Source organism: Exophiala aquamarina (genome assembly GCF_000709125.1).
Source record: "Exophiala aquamarina CBS 119918 chromosome Unknown aczIA-supercont1.7, whole genome shotgun sequence".
NCBI lineage: Eukaryota > Fungi > Ascomycota > Eurotiomycetes > Chaetothyriales > Herpotrichiellaceae > Exophiala > Exophiala aquamarina.
The window spans coordinates 466926-488502 of record NW_013550581.1 but is presented as its reverse complement, the minus strand read 5'-3'; the positions used below and the strand labels follow the sequence as shown (position 1 = coordinate 488502).

The 21577-nt window shown below is 48.7% G+C and overlaps 10 protein-coding genes across 10 annotated transcripts; 5 read left to right on the top strand and 5 right to left on the bottom strand.

Annotated features, from left to right (window-relative positions):
- Window positions 1–581: 581 nt before the first annotated feature.
- Window positions 582–1724, top strand: A1O9_08215 (uncharacterized protein; the record flags this gene model as incomplete). The annotated part of the gene is made up of 2 exons (XM_013402601.1): window positions 582–771; window positions 820–1724. 2 exons carry the CDS (start codon window positions 582–584, stop codon window positions 1722–1724), a joined length of 1095 nt encoding a protein of 364 aa, XP_013258055.1.
- Window positions 1725–3340: 1616 nt separating this feature from the next.
- Window positions 3341–4698, top strand: A1O9_08214 (serine/threonine-protein phosphatase PP2A catalytic subunit; the record flags this gene model as incomplete). Its single annotated transcript, XM_013402600.1, has 6 exons — window positions 3341–3532; window positions 3580–3685; window positions 3876–3971; window positions 4019–4339; window positions 4386–4575; window positions 4626–4698. 6 exons carry the CDS (start codon window positions 3341–3343, stop codon window positions 4696–4698), a joined length of 978 nt encoding a protein of 325 aa, XP_013258054.1.
- Window positions 4699–5310: 612 nt separating this feature from the next.
- Window positions 5311–6153, bottom strand: A1O9_08213 (agmatinase 1; the record flags this gene model as incomplete). The annotated part of the gene is made up of 1 exon (XM_013402599.1): window positions 5311–6153. The coding sequence occupies one exon, from the start codon at window positions 6151–6153 to the stop codon at window positions 5311–5313; it is 843 nt and encodes a 280-aa protein (XP_013258053.1).
- Window positions 6154–6170: 17 nt separating this feature from the next.
- A1O9_08212 (agmatinase) lies at window positions 6171–6784 on the bottom strand (the record flags this gene model as incomplete). Its single annotated transcript, XM_013402598.1, has 4 exons — window positions 6171–6258; window positions 6344–6434; window positions 6488–6584; window positions 6644–6784. 4 exons carry the CDS (start codon window positions 6782–6784, stop codon window positions 6171–6173), a joined length of 417 nt encoding a protein of 138 aa, XP_013258052.1.
- Window positions 6785–7962: 1178 nt separating this feature from the next.
- A1O9_08211 (uncharacterized protein) lies at window positions 7963–9662 on the bottom strand (the record flags this gene model as incomplete). Its single annotated transcript, XM_013402597.1, has 3 exons — window positions 7963–8632; window positions 8681–9590; window positions 9641–9662. The coding sequence occupies 3 exons, from the start codon at window positions 9660–9662 to the stop codon at window positions 7963–7965; spliced, it is 1602 nt and encodes a 533-aa protein (XP_013258051.1).
- A 1258-nt stretch (window positions 9663–10920) lies between these two features.
- A1O9_08210 (uncharacterized protein) lies at window positions 10921–12679 on the top strand (the record flags this gene model as incomplete). The annotated part of the gene is made up of 3 exons (XM_013402596.1): window positions 10921–11156; window positions 11215–12424; window positions 12500–12679. The coding sequence occupies 3 exons, from the start codon at window positions 10921–10923 to the stop codon at window positions 12677–12679; spliced, it is 1626 nt and encodes a 541-aa protein (XP_013258050.1).
- Window positions 12680–13346: 667 nt separating this feature from the next.
- On the bottom strand, window positions 13347–14201 carry A1O9_08209 (dephospho-CoA kinase; the record flags this gene model as incomplete). The annotated part of the gene is made up of 1 exon (XM_013402595.1): window positions 13347–14201. The coding sequence occupies one exon, from the start codon at window positions 14199–14201 to the stop codon at window positions 13347–13349; it is 855 nt and encodes a 284-aa protein (XP_013258049.1).
- Window positions 14202–14888: 687 nt separating this feature from the next.
- On the top strand, window positions 14889–16367 carry A1O9_08208 (uncharacterized protein; the record flags this gene model as incomplete). The annotated part of the gene is made up of 1 exon (XM_013402594.1): window positions 14889–16367. The coding sequence occupies one exon, from the start codon at window positions 14889–14891 to the stop codon at window positions 16365–16367; it is 1479 nt and encodes a 492-aa protein (XP_013258048.1).
- A 3-nt stretch (window positions 16368–16370) lies between these two features.
- On the bottom strand, window positions 16371–17719 carry A1O9_08207 (acyl-CoA dehydrogenase; the record flags this gene model as incomplete). Its single annotated transcript, XM_013402593.1, has 2 exons — window positions 16371–16957; window positions 17005–17719. The coding sequence occupies 2 exons, from the start codon at window positions 17717–17719 to the stop codon at window positions 16371–16373; spliced, it is 1302 nt and encodes a 433-aa protein (XP_013258047.1).
- Window positions 17720–18293: 574 nt separating this feature from the next.
- On the top strand, window positions 18294–21521 carry A1O9_08206 (uncharacterized protein; the record flags this gene model as incomplete). The annotated part of the gene is made up of 1 exon (XM_013402592.1): window positions 18294–21521. One exon carries the CDS (start codon window positions 18294–18296, stop codon window positions 21519–21521), a length of 3228 nt encoding a protein of 1075 aa, XP_013258046.1.
- Window positions 21522–21577: the final 56 nt, after the last annotated feature.

The following is a 21577-nucleotide window of genomic DNA, read 5'->3' as shown; positions in this document are numbered from 1 at the left end:
GTAGTTGAAACCCAAATACAACAATGACCAAACTTCAGCCCTCTAACATCTCGGAGCAACGATGTGGACCCATCATTTGCATTGGTTTGAAACTGTAACTGATGAGCCTTCCTGTGGGTCGAGATCAATCTGCAAGATCGATTGAGTTGACAGGAATGAGGAGGCTCTTGGGGTTTGATAGAAACGAAGAATGTACTGTATGTCGTCTGCGCGATAAAATTCCGACTCGGTGAATTTCTGGACATCACGTGACCAAACCCAAACTGAAGATGCTGAACTACGTCATAGATCTTGCCTTCCAGAGTGTTTCAAGCCACAGCACTCACACGAGTATGCAGTGAAAAGGCGCCAGTTCGCAACTCACGTCATCAACGGTCTAGCCCTAGTTAGTATTAGTGGATGGGATATACCGCTGATGAGGGGAACCATATGCGGAGTTCAACTCATTGAGGCAACGAGAGGCAACGACTGCTCACAGTTGCCTGCGCTTTTGCAACTACAAATGATTTTTTCCAAGATTGAAACAGAACATGCTCGATAGACTTTTTAATACCTGACAACTCAATACCTCCATTACAATCATGACTCCAGCTACCGAGAATGCTTTGAGCCCCGACTCTGTCCTTGGCTACATGAGCAGTAGCCTCCAACCCACCACTGATCAGCCACAATTACTTAAAGATGCCTCTTCTTGCATTGCCCTACTTTCTCACGCCTGCATGCTTGCTGTCGGCTTTCGTCTCATAGGTCTAGGAGAAGATCACAAAATGGGTATGCCTGCCAGACTGTGCTACAATGACTTCGCTAACATCTGCACAGAAGCACAGTCTAGTCCTGAAAATGTACACCCTTTACCCAGCGAATGGAATGCCTCTACCTCATTTGCTTTTCGATATGCACACGCTCAGTCTTCTTTGGAATTTTTGATAAAAGTGACTCGCTTGGGCGCGAAAGCTGTCATATTTGGGGTAGGACTCGGCGATGACAAGACCGCCTCATTCGAGGTGAAAGCCCAGGATTTTGTCTCTGAGGGCTCACTTAAGGAGGCCACGTCCGATAGCCCAGACAGAAAATCCGCACTCAGAAATGTATTCATCTCAAATGGTCGCATTGAAGACTTCACTTCACTTTTCAAGACCAGCATCATCCAAAAATTAGCCCCGGGCATTCACAAGACTGGTTATGAGGATGCATCTTCTGCTACTGAGCCGCCAGTACGGCGTGAGGAGCCACGGCGTGATCCACTAAGAGACGACTATCCTGCCCCTGCACGGCCGCAGATATATGACGACCCACTGGCAGCTGCGCCTAGACGATCTGGTCCTGCCGCTGACTTTGCTCCTCCAGGGTTTGAAGATGAGCATGAACTAAACAGGCCTCCACGAGGCATGCCCTTGGGCGGCGAACCATTCGGCAATATCGGAGAGAGAGATCTCTATCCTCCAGGCCTCGGGCCACATGATCCCCTAAGAATCGGTCCCGGTGGAGGTGGTTTTCGCGGAGGTGGTGGAATGCATCCTACTTTTGATGACCCTGTCTTTGGTGGTCCACCAGGACAACAGCCTTTCAATCCTAGAGCACCCCCAGGAGCAAGGTATGACCCTATAGGCCCAGGCGATGGCCCACCTAATTTGCGTGGAGGGCCACGATTTCCTGGAGGAGGCGGTGGGTTTCCTGGCGGCGGCAATCCATTTGGGGGTTTTGGACAAGGAGATTTCATATGAGCCGCGTGATGGAAAGAAGTTCATGAGACTTTGTGCTATAAGTACACTATCAAGGGCGATGTGATTCCTATGTCTGCATCATCTGTTTGCGTTATCTCTCTCACTTTTCCCTTGTCAGCTTTCAGGACGTCCAGCCCTATTGTTGAAATCCTGTTACCCGCTCTCCCTAGCAGCCATTTATGTTTGTACAGTTGATGATCCCGGCGACGAGCCACAACGACGCCAGCAAAGAAGTAAGTGTCATAGATGGCGCCTTTGACCTTGAGTGTTCTCGCCCCTAATGTCTATTTTACTTAAAATGGCTTTTGTAAGAGGCCTTTGGAATAGTCTGTCAGAGGCAGTACATGTGCTACTAGTAACTGGTCGGGATTTTTTTTGTTCTCCCAAGCCTCCATGCTAGAGAGAACGCACTATAGAAGAGAGTGATGGGGGGGGGAGGGGGGAAAGGTGCAGCAGAAGCTATAGATGACACATAACAGAGATTGGACCTGCTAGGAGCGATAGTATGACAACTCAAAAGGTCTCGGGCTGCCGTCTCAAAGATACCAATGGCGCAAGACGTGGAACTATTGGATCGCAATAGCAGCGAGGTATTGCACAGCTTCTGTCAACTAACGCTCGTGACCAGGAACATGAAGCCAACCGAGGTTGCCAAGATAGTGAGAGGAGTCTGAGTGAATATAAAGCTCTTGAAATATGAGATAGAAGTGCTTTTGAACGTGTAGAGGAGAACTTTTCGAATGAGCATTCATTCAATTCCTCAATTCACGGTAATAATACATGATCTTCGAGAGACCCAGTATGATTAAGCGTCATATTTGGCGGCTGAGAGGCTGCCGTTCCAAGGTTTCACTTCTCCTACTGTTCATATCTACCTAGGTAGATGTGCGCAGATGTGATATCCTTAAAGAAGTGGGTGTATGCACCGACATACCCGTAGTAGCTTCCAAGCACGAACCATTGTCCTACCTGTCTACGTACGACCACAACAGTGCAACAACCGCAGTAATAACAACAGTAGCAAGCTAACTGTTGCAGAAGACATGTTGTCGCTGGACTGCTATCTGAATTGTCATCAGTATTTCTACTGGCTATACAAATTATACTGACCAAAAGTAGTTAGAGAGGACGACGGCCCTTGAACTATCGGGCAGGGGCAGTGGATCTCGTTGGCGAGATCCTTGCTGTCTTCGAGGAGCAGTAGGAGCAAAGGCCGCCAACAGTAGAGCGACGCTAGGAGCAATAGGCGTAGTGGTTAGTAATAGTAGCAAAGTATGCGTTTCTAGCGGCCTTTAATACTAGTTATTAGATTAACGTTATCCCCTTAACGGAGAAATTTTATGACGTTCGTTATCCCAATGTTGCCCACCCGCAGCAACTGATTAGAGAGAGTAGTAGACTGGTAAGCTGAGAGTAGCACATGTTTAGTGAATTAGAAAACGCTTAAGTAATTCTTGGCGCCAATAGGTGTAGACGAAATACGCCTTAGCTCCAGTGGGGCCCCAACACCTAATAGGGAATAGCTTACTCCTCATGCGCTAGATACCTTTCAGACATCGATTTCCATTCTCCCTTCTTCCCATCATACCCCCCCACACGATCGCAACATGGACAACATGGATCTTGATGTCGCGAAACCCACACAGCCTCATGGCTTATCACCTGCCTCTGACCCTAATTCCATTTCTACCCTCGACGGCTGGATTGAGCAGCTTCTGAACCTCAAACAATTACCTGAATCTGACGTTATCAGGCTCTGTGAACGGGCAAAGGAAATCCTCCAGGTTGAGTCCAATGTGCAGAATGTGGTCAGTTGCATTTGTTTGTTGTCCTATCATCACCTAACTGTCTCTAGAAATGTCCTGTCACTGTCTGTGGCGACATCCACGGCCAATTCCACGATCTTGTCGAGCTTTTTCGCATCGGAGGCAACTGTCCTGACACCAACTACCTCTTCATGGGTTTGTTTACCATCAGCATCACCCTCCATACATCTCCCTCTAGATCGTCATCTCTAGGATGTTCTCTCTCAATCCATTCCCTCAATCTCTCCCCCCCAACCTGCCTCCCAATCCACCTTCACCACCCTGCACCACTCTCCACCACCCTCCACCATCCTTCTTATATCTTATTGACTTTTTAAATCAACAGGAGACTACGTAGACAGGGGGTTCTCAAGTTGCGAGACAGTTACGTTATTAGTTTGTATGAAAATCAGATATCCGTCCAGAATCACTCTTACAAGAGGTAAATTTTCCCAGCCTTCAACAGCAAAGAAACTAACCCTTTTACAGGAAACCACGAGTCCCGTCAGATAACACAAGTATATGGGTTTTATGATGAGTGTTTGAGGAAGTATGGAAATGCGAATGTGTGGAAATACTTCACCGATCTCTTCGATTATCTCCCACTTACAGCTTTGATCGACAATCAAATCTTCTGTCTCCATGGAGGACTTTCACCTAGTATCGATACCCTTGACAACATCCGATCCCTCGACCGAATTCAAGAAGTTCCTCACGAAGGCCCAATGTGCGATCTCCTCTGGAGCGATCCCGATGACAGATGTGGATGGGGAATCAGTCCAAGAGGCGCAGGATACACATTCGGATCTGGTCAGAAACATCCAAGCATAGCTACACATCCACTGACATTTCCCAGATATTTCAGAAGCATACAACCATAACAATGGTTTGACCCTTGTGGCTCGAGCTCACCAACTTGTCATGGAAGGTTACAATTGGTCACACGATCGGAATGTCTGCACTGTTTTTTCAGCACCAAACTATTGCTACAGATGCGGGAATCTGGCTGCTATCATGGAGATTGACGAGAACCTCAAATACACCTTGTGAGTTGCGAATCCTGTGAGGAATCATCCCATAGCTAACCATTCTCAAGCTTACAGTTTGACCCTTGCCCACGAGCTGGTGAACCGATGGTCAGCCGCAGAACACCAGACTATTTCCTTTGATTCAGCGCAGCCAATTGCGTGGCGTCAATTATGCCTTTCGAGATCTACCTCACCACCGAAACGCGGCAATTCCGTTTGTTCACTACAAGGGAAGAAAGAAGGAATGAGCTCATCTAAGAAGTTACATTTTTATCAAATATGTCTAGAGTGCATGCCGCGAGAACGAGACCGAGACGCTTCTTCAAAAATGATTCTCATGACCGAAGACGGATTAAATGGGCAAGAACACTACAGGGTTCTCAGAACAACGAGTGATTTGAGATGGAACTTTCATCCCACTACAAACATCGCACCAACCACGCCTTCCGAGCTCCGCCCTTAGAACTGTTGAATGTAGCATTAATGAAAACCCACAAGAGATACCAAAGCTAGAGAGGGAGCTTAGAAAATAAGATATCCCAGTCCCTTTCGTCATTTATTTCTCTTCCACCCCGCTATGCCGAAAGTATTTGCATCAGTAGTCGCTTCTACCCACAATCTTATGGTAGAATACTTGGAGTATACACGGCTGCATATGAAACGGCTCTACTCCGGAACCGGCAAGATACATCTTGGCGCAATGCCAAGAGTTGTGGGGCTGTCATCCGTTTCGGGTAACAGAATATCTCCTATTTATTGATATGCCTCCTCTCCCTCGACCATGGTAGGAATATACTCGGCCTGTGTTGCCTTGAGTGTCAACGGGCCCCGTTTCACCATCAAAGTCATGACCTCATAAAGAGCATCCGCTGCTGCCATAGTTGTCAACTCCGCATTCGTGTCATACGCTGGCGCAACCTCAACAATATCGGCAGCAACGAAATTGATACCTTCTAGCCCGCGGAGGATGGTCCTCAGTTCACGAGTGCTCCAGCCTCCAGTCTCAGGAGTTCCCGTGGCAGGCGCAAACGCAGGATCGAGAGTGTCGATATCGATGGAAAGGTAAACGGGGTTCTTGGTCCCGACACGTTCCTTGATCTTTTTGATGATTCCCCAGGTGCCGATGGTGTCTATCTCACGAGCCTCAACACGTGTGAACCCGACGTAGCCGTCGTGGTCATAGTCACTAGGCCCTGAGAGCGTTGTTCGGATGCCTGCGTGGATGGAGCTGTCGTTCGCAAGAAGCCCTTCCTCGCTAGCCCAGTAGAAATATGTGCCGTGGTTGATGGCGGCCTGTTCGCTAGGCGCTCCACCGAATACCTTGGGCTTCCATGTATCGAGATGCGAGTCGAAGTGGATCACTGAGATCGGTCCATAAGCTCTGTTGATGCTGCGGAGCAGTGGCAGGGTGATTGTGTGGTCGCCTCCCAGGGTGATGATGCGAGGAAGTGTCTTTCCCGACTTGCTGATCCCCGGCTCATTGGCAGCGGTATACGGTGTGCGAGTTAGGAGAGCGTTGTGCCCATTCTCAATCTGCTGCAGGGCATAAGCATTGTCATATCTATTCACTCCAGTCAGCGGCCTCATCAGAACCATAATCGTATTCGCTTTGCTCACGATGTCACCGGAATATCACCGCAATCAATGACTTTCCCCCAGAAATTGAATGGGTTGGCCTTCATTGGCACATTGTAACCTCCACTGAACCCGAGTTTTCGTGAGCCTTTATTCCTCCCAAAAAGAGGCAAAAAGTAAGCCTTCGGAAAAAGGACGGAATACAACATACTAAAGATTGAGACGCCGAGAACCTTGTCTTATGCCACTTGGACCAAAACGTGCTCCTGGTCTGTATGAAGTGCCCGTGTCAAATGGCGCTCCTAGTCAAGATATCAGCTTTTAGCCCTTTTTGTACGTTCCGTCATGTCTTTACCCAAGAAAGCGATATCATATTTTTCCTCATCACTGGCTAGGCAAGGAAAATAGGGAAGGCGACCGAAGGTTGAGATTCCCGAGAAAACTGAATCCGCCTGATTATTGGGTATCAATACCACCATTCACGTTTATTGGAAGTTTTGGTCTTTCTCACCTGGGTGCCACCATCACCTGGCAATGTATTGTACCACAGAGACTTGTGTGGTCCAGAGATGGGCGTTTGATCCTTTGAATGATCACCATGCGAAAGCGCACATGTCACGCACGCCAGAAGCGCGACCGATGTAAACAACATCTTTACCTGCAAGATGAGAAATATAAAGATCTGATCTGGCCAGGAAGTAGACTACAAAGGAGGAAAAGACAGGATCAACATTGAAATTAATGCACCTAGCTCGAGGCTTCTTGTAATCGTCCAAAATATTGACAAACAGCTCATGAGAGCGTTACTCGCGTCAGGACAGAGCTTCTCCGTCCAGTTTCCAGCCAGTGGTGCCTTGCAGCCATACTGTAGCTTGCAACATGTCTTTTCTTACCTCACACTTACCCCATCTCATGCACGAGTTGCTTCCCGAGCACTAGTTTGGGCATGGCCTGTGTCCTCCACGGACCACATGCACGAGTTGTTGCTTCGATACTCGTTACAGCTTGGACCGGATACTCCACGACGCCAATGCAAGAATTGCTCATTGCCTTCTTGATACGGTATGGCCTGCTCCCCCCATAATCCGTATGCACGATGTGTCTCTCGGCTTCCTGTTTAGGTTTGGACACGAACAGATAACGTGGAAAGCTCGTCCCATGCACCTGGATTCTGGAGCAGGGTTCCACTTAAATTACGAGACCATATGCAGGCAGAGACATGATGGTCCAGGTTCCACAGAGCTCGCCCGATAACGAGCGATGTCCACCAGTCCTCGCACATTTGCCGACGATTTAGACTCGCATTAGTATCGATATCGCCGACTATTTGACGACAAGTTTTAATCTGTCGTCCAGGATGTGGATAAGCAATCCTTCCTCAGCAGGATGTCGGCGAGCATTTCCACCCTGAAATGCCGAAGAATTCGAACCCGAGCTGAAGAAGGGAACCAATACAGTTTGGCCAAAAGCTGGTTGTTGCGTTTTTGCTCTTATCAGTGAATCATGTCATACAGTAATGCGAATAGTTCGGATCTGGCTTGATAAACACCCGATGATGATCCTAACCACAAACGGCATGGCCGTATTTTTCGACATCCGCTCGTAATTTATCGAATAAGGCTCTGTCGACAAGGCTACCAGAGTCTTTTAAATGCTCCACACAGCCTGGCATACTTACCCGCCGATCACGCTGAGAAAATTAATCGATAAGTATGGGAATGGATAGGTCCGAAATTGTGGTATGCGTAGATAGTTTTGATTACAGGTCACAACAGTAAAGGTGTACCAAAAGTGCAACTTTACGATAGATATGTCCCAACCCTTCTCAAGCTAGTGTGGCCCATTACCAGCGGGAGCTGGACTAACAGAACCCGCTTGGCCATTCTCAACAAGTTCATCCTTATCCATGCGCGCAAAGGCTTGTTCAACCTGATAGTCCCAGTTACTCCAAGCGACGATGACCCATTCACCAAACCCAACCAAGTACAAGGCGATGCATTGTCCAACCCAGAGACCAGCGAGTCCCCAGCCGTGAAAAGCGAGCCAAACTCCCAGAGGAAGTGCACCGCCGTAGTAGCTGATGAGGTTGACAGCTGCTCCAATGTGTTGCCGACCCATACCACGTAATGCTCCGCCACAGCTGCCATTTAAACCATCGGCAATCTGGAACAATGCAACATATGGTAGAACCTCAGCAGTAAGTTTAACTACCTTCACGTCGTCGTTGAAGATTTTCGCAAAGTGGTTTCTCGTCGCCATAAGAATAGCTAGCACCACGCCGCCCAGGAGGATACTCAACCATGCACCCACATTCGCGGACCGTGCGGCACCTTTGGCATTTCTTGATCCAAGCATATTGCCAACACGAGCGCTGACTGCTACACCAACTCCGAAAGGAATTGTGTTCAAGACTTGGTCTGCGGTCATTATCACACTCTGTGAGGCGAGCGGAACTTCACCCAGTCGCCCGGCTGCTAAAGCCACAATCTCGAATGCCCACCTACAACATGTCAGTGTCGAAGATCAGTCAGGGGGAGGCTAAACAAACCATTCAGTTCCAACATGAAGGAAACCCAACGCGGCAAGCTTTGCGAAGATGCCAGTATTTTGGAGACTCTTTCTAGACCAGCCACCCCAGCATTCACCTCCAGCGACAAATTTCGCGTAGAGGACAAGACCGAGAAAAGATAGCCAATATCCAATGCCTGTAGCGATCGGAGCAGCAAAGATACCCCACCCTGCAGTATATACGAACAGATAATTCAGTGCTGCACTGATCGGGGAAGTTATTAACAAGATGTAAGTGCCAGGGCGCATGATCTCTTGTGCTTGGAGATACTTCTTCATCGTCTCGAAGTAGATATATCCAAGCCCACCTGGTATCAAACAAGTCAAGAACTTGGCACTGTCCCTTGACAGTTGTTCGCTCTGGCCTAGTGCTCTGAAAAGGGGCTCTGAGGCAACCCATATGATCGCCACAGGTATGTAGAATAGAGTCAGCACAATGAAGCCACGTTGCAATAAGATGCCCACGTCGTGCTTGTTCCCACCGCTAGTGAATGTCGATGAAGCTAGCGTGTCCAAGGCAGTCGAGCCTCCCATACCAATAAGCCATGCTGAACACATAGCAAACATGTAAGAAAATGCTGCTGTCGAGAGATCTTGGGGTGACGCTTGGCCAACGATCAAGATGGATACTGTTTGAAGAGAATTTTGCAATGTGTATGCAAGTACAACTGGAATTGATCCCTTGAAAAGTACCCAAAACTCGTGAAGGATAAGTTTCCTGGTGGAAGTCGCATCTTCAGGCAAGATGTCCATAACCTCTCCATCTTCCTGACTCGTTGATTGATCATCGTCATCATGCTTCTTCGGCAGAAGCTGTGACCTCTCTGTCGGTGCTTGCTCGATTGTATCATGGGAGAGAACCGTTGAGTGGCGTCTCTCTGACTCCTCTTCTTAGCAGTTAGCTAGGTAGAAAGTTATGAGCACGTATAGCTAGCCTTACCCGAAGTGCTGTATCTCCGCATTGCAGGCCACCAGTCGAGGATTCCTCCTAGATCAAGCAAGATAAAGAGAATGAGGTACAAGTGAATCAACGATATAGAGATGTTGAGGGCAGATCTTCTTCGAGAGTTAGATAAAGAGAAAACAGCAAGTCCAAAGGACAGCATGCCATGGCGAGCTGCATAGCATGATCATTGGCCATAGTGGGCCCTTGTCTTCAACCAATAATTACGCCACTGGGAGTCCCGAAAGAAAATCACAATGCAGATGGGACATAATGTTCCAAAGAGGACGTAAAAGGCGCGATAGCCTATTGAAGCCTGGTGCATGTATGTGCAATGCAGCTAGCAGCCCAAACATTCTGATCAGGTACATACGGAAATCGGGACTGCGCCCACAGCTTCACAAATAGTGATACGTAAGCTACCAGGCGACCGGAAAGGCAGCAAACGTACCAGCAACGAATATCTCCCTAGGTACCGGTCCGTTTTGACAGGGTGTGCAACAAAAGAAATCGAGTCGCCAATGACAAGGCTGCTTTCCTTATCTCTCTGGCATCTGATCCTTCCCAGCCCTGCCAAGAAGTATATTTTACTAGCGCGTATGGAGGCTTACCTCGTCCCCATCATCTGAGAAAAAAGCTCCAAACCAATATGTTCATCTCTTTTTCACGCCAATGAATTTCCCCCCTTATCATCGTCAACATTTTCGCCTCTTTCCCTACCAACATAAGCAATCTAGATGCGCTAGCGATGCCAGGATCTGTAGCCCTCTGGGCTCTTCCTGGTCCATCGATACACATCCCAGCCGCAGCCGGAGGACGACCGACTCGGGCAAGTTTCTTCTTTGTCGCAAGGCCCGTTTATGGAACATCCTCGTGTGGGTTAACTTAGTTGGCAATAGTGGCCCGATGCGCCACTCCGTACAATCCTTGATTAGACACCTTGATCTGTAACACGAACCAGAGATAAGGAGTTGTACAGGAAAATGGATTTTTGGTAGGTTGTCTCCATGATGACCAGTCCAGCTACCGTTGTGGCGGGCTGCCCTTTGCCATCTTTGGTGGCTCTGGTCGTCTGGATGTCAGTTTCAAACCCTTGGGTACGGAGTACTTAACCCTGCAGCAGTATTTTTTCCGCGGGTCCTTGACTCGCATCTTGTATTCTTCGGGTTTTAAATTCTTGACAAGAGAATTGGTCTTTATATGTCCAGTTTCGTCTTTGATATGAACCCGCTGTTCCTTCTCTATGCTTAGTTGTCTTTACCTCGAATCTGCCCATCATGTCAGTTACTCCCAATGAGAAGGATTACGCCCCGGGGGATCAACCCCCCGCAGTCGGGACTTTGACTGAGAAGCTTGAAGCTGGTACGGTAGCGCCATCTTCTCCTAACAGCGAGGATGTCTTCGTATCACGGGATGGGATTCGTGTCCATCCACAGCCAACGACGGATCCTTTAGATCCATTGAATTGGAGCTTTGTTCAGAAGCATTCAATTCTTGCTATTGTTATGCTCAAGTCAGTCTCCTCTCAGACCAGGCCTTGCAAGTTGAAGGGCATTACTGACTGTCCCAAGATATTTTCTCTTTACCTATTTGACAACCACGACAGTTCCCAGCTTCCCCGACTTGCAGGATGGATATGCAATCACGTATATGCAAGTCAATTGGACGGTCGCCATACCAGCCCTCGGATTGGCTGTTGGTCCTCTGGTCTGGTCTGGCCTGGCTGATATATACGGCCGCCGCCTTATCTTCATCGTCGGTACGACCATGGCGCTTGCTTCCACGATTGGCGCTGCAAAGGCACCTGAATATGGAGGCTATATGGCCGCTCGTTTCTTTCAGGGTCTCGGAGTTTCGCCAGCTTCAACTGTTGGCCTCGCCGCTATCAACGACATGTTCTATGAGCACGAGCGCGGTCAGAAGATTGGCCTTTGGGTATTGGCTATCGACAGCGGTTTACTTGTGGGACCGATCTTCGGAGGGTTTCTGAACATTGTATCGGCAGAATGGATCCAATGGTTCACTGCCATCCTCTTTGGGGTGCTTCTTGTTCTCGAGGTTCTCTTCATGCCCGAGACATTGTATCCAAGGAACAACATGCTGAAGCAATTGCCAATGGCGACTGCCTCCGATGAGACAGCTGTGGATATCGAGATGGCCGGCCGCCGGAGAAGCGATGCCAGCGTAGTCAACCTGCCCCGAACCAAGCAACTGCCATACATCAACTACAAGCCTGTACCAGGTCTTCGCCATCCCAAAATATGGGATCCAGCCTTGCGCTTCATCCTGACTTTCAAGTTCCTTGCTGTCACCATTTCCGTCTTCACTTACTGCTTTCTTTGGTACTGGTGGGTCTTGAGTGTCATCACCATGCTACCGGCCGCTTACCTGGACTACACGCCCCAAATCCAGGGACTGCTCTTCATCGGTCTTTTACTTGGAACCTTGTTTGCGGAGATATTCCTTGGCGGTCGACTTAGCGACTACGTCTGTGCTAGACTGGCGAAGAAGAATGGCGGTGTGCGTATGCCAGAAATGCGCCTGTGGCTCATCTACCCTGCTGGTCTTCTCTCTGCACTGGGGTTGATCATCTGGGGCATCAGCGTCGATAGGGCATACCACTGGGTTGTGGGACAGGTTGCGTTCTTCCTCTTTGCGGCTGGTATCCAAATGGGCAACACGGTCGTCTGCGCATATGTTGTCGATGCCTATCCATTGCAGTCTATGAGTACCATTACGTTCTATGCTGTCTTGTTGAACTTGTCCGCCTTCATCGACCCAGTAAGTTTGAGAAAAAACTGCCTTTCGGGGGTTACTCCCGTGGCCACACCTGCATTTTGCTGACATCGGATTTAGTTTTTCATTGCGCCCTGGCAGGCAGATTCGGGCTGGACTTGGTGCTTTGCGGGGCAAGGTATCATCTTGTTTTTCGGCGCTTTACCCATCTTTGCACTCATTCATATATACGGCCCGCTTCTCAGAGCCAAGAGTGGAACTCCCAACTGGGTCAATCCCGAGTTTGATACCTTGCAATAGAGGACAAACAGTCCAAGGTGTTGCAGAAACAGAGGCGTTTGTTTTCAGATAATGGTTATCAATCAGCTAGATTTTGCCATTGATCATCTGGCTCTCATTCTGAGGCCCATCTTCCCACCTAATATATGCCTACTACATGTCTTCCAGCCGAGATGGTTCTTCCGTTGCAATGACATGTATTGGTACCAAGAACTGAGTAGGTACCAAATAGCGGTGTTGTCCTTGTAAGCTAATGTACTCTGTGTCAGCCAGGAGTGTATAACTAATCAGTAGGCCAAGGCATACGGTGGCGTTAAACAGAATCCAGTTCTGGATATGAATGGCAATCCGAACAATATGCTCCTGATAGCCTTGCTACTAGCATCTTAATAGGGATTATCATACTAGCCTGTTCGTCTGAAATCTCCCCCTGGCCAATTGGTAGTATGCATAAGAACTCGTTGCGCACCAGTTTCAATAACCCTTGATTCGTCAATGCTGTCACTTGCAATGGAGATCCGATTCCCGTAAAACATTCCGTGTCAGAAAAAAGAACCAGGGGTCCGTAAGTCAGGCTATTGTCATTGTTCTGCATGGGAATGCTCCTGTGCACCCTGAGTTGAATGGATGAGAGTTGCATGATGTACTGTATCAATCGCCGCGGCTGCTCTCAGGCATCACTCTTGCATTATAACTTTGGTTTAGCCAATTCCTCACCTCTTTCCCTGACTGTTTTCCGACGCACGCACCAATTTCGAAAGACCTCCCAGGCGGCTGTTGTAACCATGAAGGGCGGACAAAGCCAAAGCAGCAAGCTCCACCATCTCGGGCTTTTCGATTTGATTTTCTGCATCACATTTGCCAGCTGAACTTTCAAGTCCTCTTTGTTACCATCATTGTAGAGAACATAACCTTTCCCTGCATCTGCCTTGCCATTGTTCCGAGCTTCATTCCTTGCCGCTTTCTCTCGGACGTCAACCTGGCTCTTGACTCTGTTCTCCGCATCCTCGGCGGAAAGATGTGGGTCTCGCGCCCGAAGGCGCTCCATCTGAATCTTGGGTTCGGAGACAGCAACAACTAGAATTGTGCTGCAGAAGATATCGAGCCCAGATTCGAACATCAAAGGGATATCGAGTAATACTGCCCAGTGTCCCAGCAGGTAATAATACAGCACTGAGCGTACCATGTAGAATCTCACAGCCGGGTGGACAATCCCATTGAGCTTTTTCCTATCCCTTACTCGTTCTTCACTGTTGCCAAAGACTCTTCTCCCCAGCGCCGGTCTATTCAGTGGTCTTCCCTTGCCATTGGGGCCGTCTTCCCTTTCCCCACATTGAGGATCAGACGCAGGGAGCAGTAGGTCTGGTGTCGAGGGCCCAAAGGTGGACACTATGCGATTATAACCCCAGGTCCCTGGTTCGACCGCTTTCCGTGCGAGAAGGTCGGCATCGATTAGGGGGAGCGCATAAGGCGGGGAAGAGAGCGTGGTCGCGCACGTCGACTTGCCAGTCGCGATTGAACCTGTAAGGCCAATAACCCGCATGATGAGTAGGCAAAGCTTTGTATATGCCTTTCCAAGCTATGGCTTCATCGAACTGTTCTCACCAACCTCTGGGCGACGTGCAGGCTTGCTCCTACGTAGATGCACTGGAGCAAAGCACAGTTGGATGACAAGGAGAGTGAAGCCGTGACCGAGGTACATTGCATAGCCTTGGGATGACGTTCGGATTAACAATTCTCCGAACCCCGCGACAAGGCTGGAGCCTGATCATTCTGATACTGATCTTTTCATCCTTGCTTTCACTATTTACTAATCTGCTCACTGATCAATACTATTGCTATGACCGCAACTTTTTGTGAATGTTTGTTCCTTGTAAAAATATGTGATAATTAAACTGCAGCCTTTACTAGTACTCTATCTTGTGGATCTGCGGGGGCACGCCAGAGCTACGTCAGAGGAAGAGTTCTGACTCTGTTTGAGGCGGAGCGTATGACTCCTAGCGGGGCACACGACAGGCTGACCACCTTTCGATTGGATGCAACTCTTAACATGGTGTTTGCATGAACGAGCCAGGAGCGGAGAATTGACTAATTGGAAGTTGATAAGTGGCGTTGAGTCCTTCCCAGACTAACAGCAACACAAACTTGAGGGATGAAAAGGCGAGCTCTTAGGCCTGCTGTGAGTCTTTTCAAGTCCTCGCAAAGATATCGCACAATAGTATATGCCAGAATGGCGTCAGTTTCTCTTTCCTTAACACCAGCGGAGAAGTTGTTTCGACAATGTCTCCTCGAATGTCGGAATGAGATGCAAGATATTCCTGGCATGAAAAATTTGGTCCTGCGTTTCACTGGAGGTTGGGTTCGAGACAAGCTTCTAGGTGTTCAAAGTCATGACATTGATGTCGCTTTGAGCAGCATGACTGGTTGGCAATTCGGTCAAGCGATGCAAGTTTTCATGGAGAAGCATGGACAGAAATATGAAGACGAAGCCAGTCAGCAAGGCTTCGCAGCTGCTCTGAAGAACTTGCATAAAATCGCCGCGAATCCCGAGAAGTCGAAGCATCTTGAGACTATCACTACAAAGATGTTTGGGATCGACGTCGATTTTGTGAATCTGAGGAAGGAAGTTTATAACGAGGACAGCCGGAATCCGCAGATGGAATTCGGTACAGCTGAAGAAGATGCGGTGCGAAGAGATGCTACCGTGAATGCACTATTCTATAATTTGGACACACAGGCTGTTGAGGACTTCACAAAGAGAGGGTTCGAAGATATGGACAAAAAGATCATTCGAACCCCTCTGGAGCCATACCAAACTTTCAAGGACGACCCTCTTCGAGTGTTGCGACTCATTCGATTCGCTTGTCGCCTCGGCTACGAGATCGACCCGGCGTCCCGAGAATCAATGAAGGATAAAACTATACACGAAGCATTGAGACTTAAAATCAGCCGGGAACGCGTAGGAGTCGAAATTGACAAGATCGTGAGGGGACCAGACCCGTACACTGGCTTGAAGTACATCATTGACTTCGATTTATTCACTACAGTCTTTGCCGATCCCACAAGCACGGACAACCTAGACGCAAGCGTAGCTCTTGCAGCCTATGACGGTCTGAAAAAGATCTTAGATGAGAGATCATCGATCTGTCTAGCGCTGAAACCAAAGGACAACGCGAAATTAAGCTGGTTTCTTGCCACTTACACGCCATGGGTCGACTCAGCGCAGAAAGCCTATGATGCATCTCGAACTGGGATCAAAGCCACCAACGCTGAGAGCAAGATCCTGAAAGATGCCATTGACCTCCGATCAGCCATAAAGGAAGTTGTCGATCTCGCGAATGAAGGAACTGCCAAACGTTCAGATGTCGGCATGCTCATTCGAAAATGCAAGGAGGCTTGGAGGGCACATATCCTATACTCCCTGCTCTGCGACCTGGCCTGTGACATTAAAAACTTCACATCAATTGCAGACCGCTACCAACGATTGCTTATCTTCATCGAAGAGAAGTCGCTTGAAGATGCGCACAAGATTCTTCCAATATTGAAAGGCAATGAGATTCACGCTGTAATGGGCGGTCCAAAAAATCGACAATGGATGGGCCGAGCTGTGGATATGCTTGCTGAATGGCAGTTCGATGCTGTCGAGCCTACGACAGATCAAGCTATCGAGATGATATCTAGCAAGAAATCAGAACTTGGGTTGACCTGATCATTACAATTTAGAGCCTGCAACCTTCTGAGCTCTCACGATGACGTCTCGTGCTTCCTGGCGCACAGCAAGATCAACCATGATCTCCTCACTCCCGCCACCAATCACATGGACACCAACATCTCGACTGATCTGTTCGATCCGAGCTCCCTTACCAGTCTTCGTGTACCCTGCTCCGCCCATTATTTGTCGAGCTTCGCGACAGACGTGCTCGAGACATCTAGTGCTCATGACTTTCAATAGAGCAGTCATGCCTCCAACATTCACCTCCTTGCCAGTAACCCGAGAAGTTTCGATGATGAAGCAGAGTTGTTCTAGGAAGGCATGGGCTGGCTCTATGAGAAGTCCGAATGAGGCGATCTTTGTCTTGATAGGGGCATGGTCTATTAAGCGCTTGCCAAATGTCTCCCTTTCACAAGCATAGTTGTAAGCATCAGAGGCACAAACTCGCGCAAGACGAAGTGCTGCAGTGGCCAGGGCAAGTCGCTCGGGGTTGAAATTCGACATGATCAGCTGAAACCCATAGTTTTCCTTCCCGATCAGATTCTCAACCGGTACCTCGACATCCTCGAAACTGATGAATGTGGATCCTAGAGAGGTTAAGTAATTGTCAGTATCAGATACAAGTCAGACTTACCACTTGCATGTACTCCTTGATTGTCTATTCTCCGCGTAGTGACCCCTTTTGCCTTCAATGGAATTACCAACAAGCTAATACCACCATGTGATGGTCCTCCCGTCCTGACAGCAGTGGTACAGAAGTCACACCATATACCATTGGTGATCCACTTCTTGCTTCCGTTCACACGGTAGACATTGCCAACTCGCTCGGCCGTGGTTTTGATGTTGGCGACATCACTGCCGCCGTCAGGTTCTGTGATACCGAGACAAAACCGATATTCTCCTCTTGCAACTTTCGGGAGCCACTTGTGTCTCTGCTCTTTGGTGCCAAACCGACTGATCGGAGGACATCCAATGCCATTGCCGCCTCCTAATCCCCACATTGGACCACACCATCCCAGTCTGTTGAACTCATCAGACACAATAACTCCGCACCAGACATCCCACTCATCGAATGGTATTCCAGCCGGTTGCTGGATTCCTCCGGTGTCTGCAGGATCCATCACTGGATGTGTGATTGCAAAGCCCAGCTGACAATGTCGCAGGCGGACGCTCTCAGGGACTTGTCCAGCAATTTCCCAATCTTGCGCATACGGGGCGATTTCTGTATCTATATAGTTGCGAACGAATGCTCGGAGGCGGTGATGCTTTTCGGTATAGTAAGGATTGACAGGGAGATCGAGTTGGGGTAGGAGCGGTTCAGAGAACGGAGCAGGCGCTTTGGGAGGCATGATCGAAGTGCGTTCGACTGCAAATAATTAAATTTGTGGGAAAACATGTACCATTGTCCTTTGAATATCCAGTCCAGCTGAAGTCCGTCCTCGACAGCTATAAACAAAATCGGCTCCCTCGGCCAGCGCGCGGGGACGCTGAATCGCTTAAGTCTGACCGCGCATCGCGTGGAGTCGTGGTTGAAGAGTGATATCAAACCTCGGTTGCGCGGTCTTGGCACGACTAACCTTGTTTGGAAGGGGGTCCCCTGGAACGTAACTTCCACTTACAGCTTATACTTCGCCGTAGCTAACTGACCCTGACGTTTGGATGGATCAGGATTCACGATTCACAACTTGACCGAGACCCAGATATTAATCCACCACACTCTCAAATCCGTGCTCTATAGTTAATGATACCCGATTAAGTTGGAATCCACCCTCACTGCTTTTCTTCTTCCAAGCATAATCATCAACCAGATGGGACCAAGCAAGTGGTTGTTGTGGCCCCTCCAGTGGTGCTGACTATGTTTTGGTTTCGCCATTTCCAACCGGAATAGTCGGTCAGATGGAGTCGTTCCAGGAGTTCAAAACTATGGGTTCGACGGCGACAGATGTTCAAGATCATGCTGCCGAAGTAGGTGATTCACGAGTTGAAAATAGCATCAATCAGGAGGCAGACGGGGATGGCACAATCCCACACCAGACTACAGCCTCTGGCGATGCGCCTCAACTCAATGTCACTCTTGAGGAATCGGACAATAATGAGGAACAAGTTCCCCAGATGTTCCCCCTTTTCTCGAACAATCCGCCAGAATCACCCACCCTCCCGCCTGGTCGCCGGGACTCAGAAGATGATGATGAAGAGTTAGAATTATCTAAGTCTTTCAACCGGACCTCAAGCCCTGATCCAACGACGCTCCAACGCAACAAGGGAGCATTGGTCACAAAAGTCGGGGAAGATGGTGTTGTTCGGATGCACAAGTTCACACTGCACGAAACCGCCAACAAATATTACATTGTGGGCTCGGATATCTTGGATTCTGCTTTCCGAATTCTGAAAATTGACAGAACTGCCGAACCTGGTGAATTAAATATCATCGAGGATGATATCGTCTACACGAAGAAAGAGACCTTTCAAATCCTCAATGCAATTGATGAAGGTAATCGGGCCACAGGTGGGCTTAAATTAAAGACAAGCTTCTGGGGTCTTCTCGGCTTTATTCGCTTCACAGCACATTACTACATGCTTTATGTCACGAAAAGAAGTCAAGTCGCGATGGTTGGGGGACACTATATCTATCAAATTGACAAGACTGAACTTATGCCATTGGTCACTGCAGCATCCACTCGAATAAAGACAGATAAGAGTCTGGAAGAGGCTCGCTTCGTTGGAATCCTAAACAATCTAGACTTGACAAAGTCATACTACTTCAGCTACTCTTACGATGTCACCAGAACACTTCAGCACAACATCATGCGTGAACGTCAAGGTCTACAAGAAAGTCTTGCGGAGCCTATAAAATGTGACCACAACGATATGTTCATTTGGAACCACCATCTCCTCAAGCCAGCAAAGGCTGTTCTCAAGACTCCATTCGACTGGTGCCTGGCTATTGTCCATGGGTATGTCGATCAAAGTGCATTGTCAGTCTATTGGGGCCGAGTCGTCTACGTCACCATCATTGCGCGCCGGTCACGATTCTTCGCTGGCGCCAGATACCTCAAACGAGGAGCGAACGATCTTGGCTACGTGGCAAATGATGTGGAGACCGAACAAATAGTGTCCGAAATGCTCACAACATCCTTTCATTCTCCTGGCCCAGAGCTATTCACCAACAACAAGTACACTTCTTACGTACAACATCGAGGTAGCATTCCTCTACATTGGACACAAGACAGCACCGGCGTTTCCCCAAAGCCAGATATCCATCTCAACGTGGTCGATCCCTTCTTCAGTGCCGCAGCTCTTCACTTTGATAATCTATTCAAACGCTATGGCACGCCAATCTACTGTCTCAATCTCATCAAGGCTCGGGAACGAATCCCAAGAGAGTCAAAACTACTGAAAGAATACACAGGTGCTGTGAAATATCTAAATCAATTCCTCCCAGAGGACAAAAGGATTTTATATCATGCATGGGATATGAGTCGAGCATCGAAGAGCCGAGACCAAGATGTCATCGGTAGTCTTGAGGCTATTGCGGAAGATATACTACCAAAAACCGGATTCTTTCGGAATGGGAATGATACAGAAAGTGGCCTCCAGCTCCAGAGTGGCGTTGCTCGGACAAATTGCGTCGATTGTCTGGATCGTACAAATGCAGCTCAGTTTGTCATTGCAAAGAAGGCATTCGGTTATCAGCTTCAGGCTCTCGGTGTAATTGAAGAGCCTTCTGTTGAGTACGATTCTGATGCAGTCAACCTTTTCACTCATATGTGGCATGATCACGGCGACACGATCGCAGTACAGTATGGCGGATCCCACCTGGTCAACACAATGTCTACTTATCGTAAAATCAATCAATGGACAAGTCACAGTCGAGACATGGTTGAGAGTTTCAAGCGATACTACAACAATTCGTTCATGGATGCTCAACGTCAGGAAGCATACAACCTTTTCTTGGGTAATTATGTCTTCGCACAGGGCGAACCCATGTTGTGGGATCTTTCCACAGATTACTATTTACATCATTCAGACCCTCGTTCGATGTTTGGCAAGCGTCGGCCAAGCTATCGTCACTGGTACACCGACGAATATCTCGAGCAACCTCATATTCCACCCACAATCTGGCCAATGGAATATCGAGATCGGCAGCTCGGATACTTCGACGACTTCTGGGTCGAGTATTATCGTCCGCTAGCAATCTCGAGCTTCAAAAAACTCTTTTCCTTCAAGATGCGTTCTAACTTGAGGTATATCCCGTTGGGTTCCACGACGGCAGGGAAGTATGATCTGTCACCATTCAAGGTTCGCACAGCAAACGACCATGAATCTGAAAGCGGCGGCGACAAATCTCACGCCCGCAAAGGTGTGAAAATAGTCGCTCCTTCGGACGATAGCACAACAATCTCGTCCATTGATGGAATTCTGAAGTTGCCTCCAGCCTCCACGGTAGAGCCGGCGCCTAAGCCCTCGACCTTGGGCCCCTGGATTGATGCACAGCAGCACCTGCACCACGTCATGCAGAAAAGGCAGTACACTGGTATCATCAAAGAGCCGTCATTCGAAGTGCACTCTTCCGCACTGCCACGAATACCAATATTGCCCACAATGAACACAAGTGACTTGACAGGATCATCATTCGCGACTGGACCACCCACGAAAGCCGATTTGGCACTACAGGCATTCACGCTGCTGATCTCAAAATCGATTGATCCGCAAGTGCGACAGGCCGACGAGTACCAACGGTATGTCGCGCATCCAAGCACGATTCCCCTCGTGGTATCAACCGACATCGATTACTCATCGGCACCAATCGAGTTCCTTGAATATTTGTCCAAGACCGCTTCCGACCCGGCGGAACACAAGGTTCTGCGCGCATACGACGATGAGCGGGGTGCCGTGAGTCTGACTCTCGAGGAAAGAGCCGAGGCCAGCCTGGACGATTACGTGGAGTACCTCGCAAGCGGAAACATGGAGGAGCCGCTAACAGTGTTGGATGAGGACACGGGAAAGAAACGGTATAAAGCGTATAGAAAGTGGCTCAAGGGGAAGAGTCTCTTCAAACAACGACCCGTGGTCGGTGACGAAATGGAAAGGACAGGCGAGGCTGGGATGGATTCTTATTCCACTATTGGAAGACTTGCGGTCCAAAGTTGATAGACCTTTGAGGTTGGATTTAGAGAGTGCCTCTAAGTTGTTAGTAACATCACGAA